The 5822-nt window shown below is 56.0% G+C and overlaps 2 protein-coding genes across 2 annotated transcripts; one reads left to right on the top strand and one right to left on the bottom strand.

The window, feature by feature from the left end:
- PAN0_118d6762 (uncharacterized protein) lies at positions 1–1499 on the bottom strand (the record flags this gene model as incomplete). Its single annotated transcript, XM_014797813.1, has 8 exons — positions 1–45; positions 148–265; positions 327–409; positions 527–547; positions 650–744; positions 870–1015; positions 1118–1323; positions 1404–1499. Coding segments are annotated over 8 exons (810 nt in total), but the record flags the coding sequence as incomplete, so codon positions are not given.
- A 1311-nt stretch (positions 1500–2810) lies between these two features.
- Positions 2811–4337, top strand: PAN0_118c6763 (uncharacterized protein; the record flags this gene model as incomplete). The annotated part of the gene is made up of 4 exons (XM_014797814.1): positions 2811–2815; positions 3087–3393; positions 3463–3884; positions 4046–4337. 4 exons carry the CDS (start codon positions 2811–2813, stop codon positions 4335–4337), a joined length of 1026 nt encoding a protein of 341 aa, XP_014653300.1.
- Between the last annotated feature and the right edge of the window lie 1485 nt (positions 4338–5822).

Raw genomic sequence — 5822 nt, forward strand, 5'->3', positions numbered from 1 at the left:
TGCGGCATCGCTAAGCAGATCGTTCGTGCTAGGCCTCGCCTCGTCCTGCGTGGCTCAAAGAGCATGAGCATGAGCGTCCAGAAACGTCTTCATCTCGGGACCCTTGTGATCACGACGAGGTTTTGTCGCTCAGACGGGTGTACTCACCTTTCTTGAAAGCATCCTGTCTATTGCAGAGCGGAGGTGAAATACGCCTTTTCCGGACCTGACGTTGACCCGAACGTTGTATTTGGATGATCCTGACTGCAGCTCGCGGTGCAAAGGTCTGTACAGAAGAATCTGGGTGAGATTGAAGCCCGAAGAAAGCGGCGTGGTTCTTCGCTTACATTCCTGTGAACAGCTCCCACAGCAGGTTACCGAGCGACCAAATGTCCGTCGCTGTGCCGTAGGGAAGGCCGTTGAGCATCTCCTGTGACGCAGAGAGAAGTTGCACAGATGACAGGAGGTGCAGTTGCAGCGGGGGAAATATGAGAACAGCTGGATTCAAGGCTGGAACGGATACCCGAGGCTACCCCTCAAGACTCACCGGGCTGCGAAAGCCAGGAGTCTAGGTTTGTGAGCGAGCCAGAGGAGAGGAAGAGGAAAGGGAGATGTCAGCGGAGCACCTTGACGGCCGGCAGAAGGTTCGATATTCTGCATCGGTACCCACTCCGGCTATCCCCATTCTCGCTTTTGTGCCCCGATCGATCACGCAAGCCAGACCAAAGTCGGATACTTTTGCGATGCCTGAACCGTGGATGAGTACTGATGGTGGAAAGGAGAAAGCTGAGAGATAAGCATACTTTGTCGACGAAGCAATGAGACCGGAACTCGCCGGAACTCGCAAGTTGATGGCCGAGTCATTGATAGCGGCCGAGCTCGTCGCTTACTGTTCTCTGGCTTTAGATCCCGATGGAGGATGGCCCTGCGAAGCTTTTGACTTGTGTGTAGGTAGTGCAGAGCAAAAATGATCTGCAGGGCAAGGCGTTCTGGCCTGACTCGTTCGAATAGGCCACTCTGTTGCTCCTGCGTCCAGCTGTGATGTGGAGTGCACGTTGAGAGAATTGCGTGAAGAATGTCAGATCCTGATCGTGGGCGAAAGTTCAGTTCGGTGTCCTGCGATGATCGTTCTACCTACGACCTTGGACTGTGTAGAAAGCCGATGTAGTCAGCTAAAGTCGCTGAGCAGAGCTCCAGGACGATGAAGACCCGGCCCGGCTCGGTCCATGCCTCAACGAAGCGCACGACCGCGTCGTGACTGATCGTTCGGTGGATTCGTATCTCTTCGCGCGCAACTTGAGAGTGGACAAGCCCGGAAGACCGGATCATCTTGATTGCCACAGGCTAAGACGGAGTCGTATGTGAACGTGTAGCGATGAGCAAGCGCCCTTGGACCTGCTTCTTCTTCGATGATGCCAACTCACAGTTTTGCTGCCAGCGGTTGTCGCTTCATAGACTTGACCGAAAGCGCCTTCCCCTAGAACTCGAGTAGCTTCGTACATCATACCGCTTCTCGTCATTTGTTGCAGCGAGCAAGGAAAGATTGATCGCAGCAAGATGCTGACGAAGGAATGCGGTGAACTTTTACTGGCAGGTGCACTTGCGTGCGACCTGTTGTGAAAGCGGGTAGTGTCCCTCACGTAACGTCAAGCTCGGATGGAGGGAGCGGGCCTAGAGATTAGGCGGAATCGTCTCGCCCGTACTTGTACAAATGGACTTCGAGCTCAAGTCGGAATTGACCATAGCCTCCTATGGACGAGGACAGCGTCACGACAGACGATTGTGATGCGTGTATGCAGCGAAAGCAGACAAGCGACAGGGCTTGGTTTGGAAAGGTACCGGCCACGCAGGTAGTCTGTGCGGCATGAAGAACACCGTCAATCGGCTGCGTTCTTAGGCTCTCTTCAACCCAGTGGTATGCGTCTGACTTGATCCGGGAGCCGACCATCTGTCGCGATCTGCTCTGTGCAAACATTCAGCCCTCGTCCGCCAGTCTCGAGCGAGCCAAGCGGGATGGCTCGCACGCGATTCCGTATCTGTGCGCTCTACCCAGAACAGAACAGGGGCTCACATGAAGGAAGAGAACAATGTCTGCGATCAATTTGTCGACGGTGCTTGAGAAGGGTGTCCGCACGAGCATCACAAGACGGAAAGAACGATGCCAGTCGAACCGCTTCTCGAGCAGAGAGAAGGTAGTCGATGATTCTCCCTTTCGCGTTTCGGTCCGCCTCACTGAGGCTTGAAATCTGGATAGAGAGGAACGAGCGCCGTGTGTCCCTCCTTCTCTGCAAGGAAAAGATTGGGAACGTCTGAAAAGACGCAATCCTCGCTCTCAGCGAAGCCCGTGTTGGACCGAGCGTGGCCATGAGGAAAAACAATCACAACCGCGTCGTGACGGCTGGCGAGGTCCGAACGCGATCACCAGGTCACTTAGCCTCCCCGCGTGAGTGGCCGGCTGTCATGATTATCGTGTGCCCAAGGGGCCGAGCGTGGGCGTGAGAAACACGATGCAGCTGGTCACTTTGGCCCACACGGCGGTTCATGATCGTGCATAGATGGACCGAGCGTGACCGTGAGATTGGCGGCACATCATAGCACCTCGGCAGCCTCGAAGATCCAGGCGCGGGGGTCCGAGCTTGCTCGTCACGCTCACGAAGGATGCTGCTGCCTGCGATCTGTTTCTACCCGACGAACCGTGCGCGGCCGTGAGAACGGCGAGGCTGACCAGCTTGCATTCTCCGGCCGTTGGGGGCTCGCTCTTTGTGAGGGAAGACCTCGAGCGCCAAGGCTGTAGAGCACGTTCTTCAAAATTCGTTTGTCCTACCCGCAACATGAGGTTCGACTTCTCATACGCCTGAAGACTCTGCTGCCGATCTCCGAGATCCCTAAGCTGCTGGTGACTGATAGCATGCATGACCTCCCACCTCCCACCTCCTACGTCTAGCGTCCTCTTAATCTGCTGTCCTACCGTACCTCTTTCACGAACTTTTGTTGCAGTGCGTTCTCATCAAGCGTGGCGACAAAGCCTTGCCCGACCGTCGAGTACATAACTGCGTCATCTCATCTGCTCGTCCCCTCAATGCCCTTTGTCACCCTTGATCCCGCAGCTGGCTCCGGGACAGCATCTTCTTCAAAGAAATGAGGGAGAGTGACGGCCTGCGTGACGCCGACACGCCTTCTTTGACCACTCTGCACGTGTCTTCGGAACAAGTCGCTGCCGTTCCGGGGATGCCAGACCTGATCGAATCAATCCGACAATACGTGTCGCCTGATAGACCTGAAAATGGTGCAGAAAACGTTGCGATCGTCTTTTCTGCGATTTTCATGGCCCTGCGCATCGGCGGTGTGACAATGGAACGAAACTGTCTGGCCTTATCGCACTTCCAGTTCGGATTCCGCGGCGAAGGATACGAGGTAAGCTGTTCTACACAAGCCCAGCTGCGATTTGCATGGCCGGCTCACGTATGCTTTCTTCTCTGACAGATCCCGCTCTCGATCAGCTTGCTTCATGCAGCTTCGCAAACGCAGCCTTTGGACGCTCCAGGCGCGTCCTTTGGGAGCGTGGACCGTTGCGGTCCAAGAAAGAGGAAACATGCAAAGGCTGCGGCTCAGGAAGCATGCACTAGGCACGCGCTCTTGCTCAAGAAGCTGTTCGAGAGGACCGAGGGAGCAAGTGATGACTCTCAAATGCTCGCGCGTCGTCTCAGCGCCAGGGCTGTAGTGCCTTCCGCGTTGCCCCCGTCGCCGGGCACGATCTCGGCTTCTGCAGTGACAGAACAGCTAGAAGAGCTGCTGGATCGAGAGTCCGAGTGCAAGAGGGCTACGGGAAGAGTCTACGAAGCCTATGCGCACCTCGGAGATTCCTTCGTCAGGCTTGTCGCCACGGTTTGCCAGGAGACACCACCGTCAGCTGAAACGAAGGCGTTCCACCGAAAGGGTTTCGCGATTTTGGAGGAGGTCACGACTCATTGGACAAGGCGGGCCGAGCTTACTCGGTCTGCTCTCGTCAAGCGCTTGGAGCGGGCAAGAAAGTTCCATCTGCTTGCGCGCTGCTTCGGCGAGCAAGTCCTGACCAGCGAAGCTCTGACGATGCGTCTGGTCGACAGAACAACTTTCCAATCATTCTCGATCCTCCTGCAAGAGGCAGCTCCAGCTCAAGCTCCAGCTCCAGCTCGAGCTCCAGCTCCAGCTCGAGCTCCAGCTCCAGTTCCAGCTCCAGCTCCAGCTCGAGCTCCATGTGCAACGGAGAGCGAGCAAGCATCGGCAAAATGGAGCGCTCCCGTCCCCGCTACGGGCTGAAATGGGACCAAGACAAAGGGGCTCAGAGACACGGTGTCTTTGTCAATCTTCGCGCATGAGCTTGAAAGCGGACCTAGAGGGAGGCGTTGATTGGTTTGTGACCGCGCACTTTCATCATCCCACAGAAGTGGAACTTTTGCATCCACATTGCGAAGTGCTCAGGGAGAAGACGACCGGCTCTGCGAAGAGCATTGGTCGCCTTTAGGAGCAATACCTTGTCCAGGAGCGCAGCTTGGATGCTCCGAAAGAATCAGCATGCGTGAGGGCGTGCGTGAGCACATCACTGCCAGACTGAGCGACAGACACACCTGCAGTGGACTGACTACCTGGATCTGGGGTCCTCGAGTGACCACTTAAGCCGAAGCTGCAGATGCGAACGGAGTGACTCGGAGTCACGGGGTCGCCCTTCGTCCCGAAAGTCCGACGCAGATCCGGCAACAACAAGATCCGAGTTCTTTGCAAAGCTTTAGCCGCGCAGGTGCGGGCAACGTCAAGCTCTGGCCGGAATTTCTCCAACTTTGACTCGGGAACTGTTCAGCGGCTAAGGTTTGCCACGTGGCGGAAGAGGGGAAGGGGAGCAAGCTCACTGCAGCCGGACCACGCTAGACCGCTTCGCGGCTGTGACAAGTCGCGGCGACCAAATGAAAATCAGTCTTCTGATGCCGTTCCCCTTGCAGTTCTAACCATGACTGCTTAGTGAGCTGATCAGAGGAACAGCAGGCGGCAATGGGGCAACGAAAACTAGCAGACATTGTGAAGTTGATTGTGATCGCTTGCTCTTACTCCAATGAAGCCATTCGTCAGCTGACGCACGTCCTCCTGGACGAGATCACGCGGATAGCGGACCGTGAAGATCGGCGAATACAGTCTGAACCAAGGCCTCAGATACCGAGGGGATGATTGAGAACTACAAACGAAACTGTTAGGAGGCACATGGCGTTGTCACCGGGTTCGTATCTGCGGTCGCACCACCATTCAAAGTGTCGAAATCTAACATGATCCTCTTCGGCCGCTTCAAGGCATTTACCCCAGACATGTTGCTCTGTATAAACTGTTCTCGTTGCTTGGCGCTAGATGCAGCGTGCGCGAGGACTCTTCATAAAGTATTAAATAAATCAAGTTAACGTCCTTTGCGCATTGCTCTCCGCGAAAGTCGTGTGGAAAGACGGGGTCCCCGAGGCGGATTTTGCGCCTAGTTCGACAGCGGCGAGATGATTTTCGATTTTCCGTATTTTCGACATTTGGCACCTCGGACCAGAAGAGGCTCGCGCCGAGGCGAGCTGCAACTGCGCCTTGTCTCCGACTCAGCCCTGCCGCCCCTCCTCTTCTCCTTCTTGAGTCGTTTTAGCCAAGCTACTGTCTTCGGCGGCTCAGCCTACGCTTGCTCAGACGGGATAAATGCTGCGACCGCTCGCCCCCTCTCCTCCTACCGAACCACCATCGTCAGCACCATCGCCTCCATCGCCTCCATCGCCTCCATCGCCTCCATCGCCTCCATCGCCTCCATCGCCTCCATCGCCTCCATCGCCTCCATCGCCTCCATC

Source organism: Moesziomyces antarcticus (genome assembly GCF_000747765.1).
Source record: "Moesziomyces antarcticus DNA, scaffold: scaffold_v10118, strain JCM 10317, whole genome shotgun sequence".
NCBI classification, from domain to species: Eukaryota; Fungi; Basidiomycota; class Ustilaginomycetes; order Ustilaginales; family Ustilaginaceae; genus Moesziomyces; species Moesziomyces antarcticus.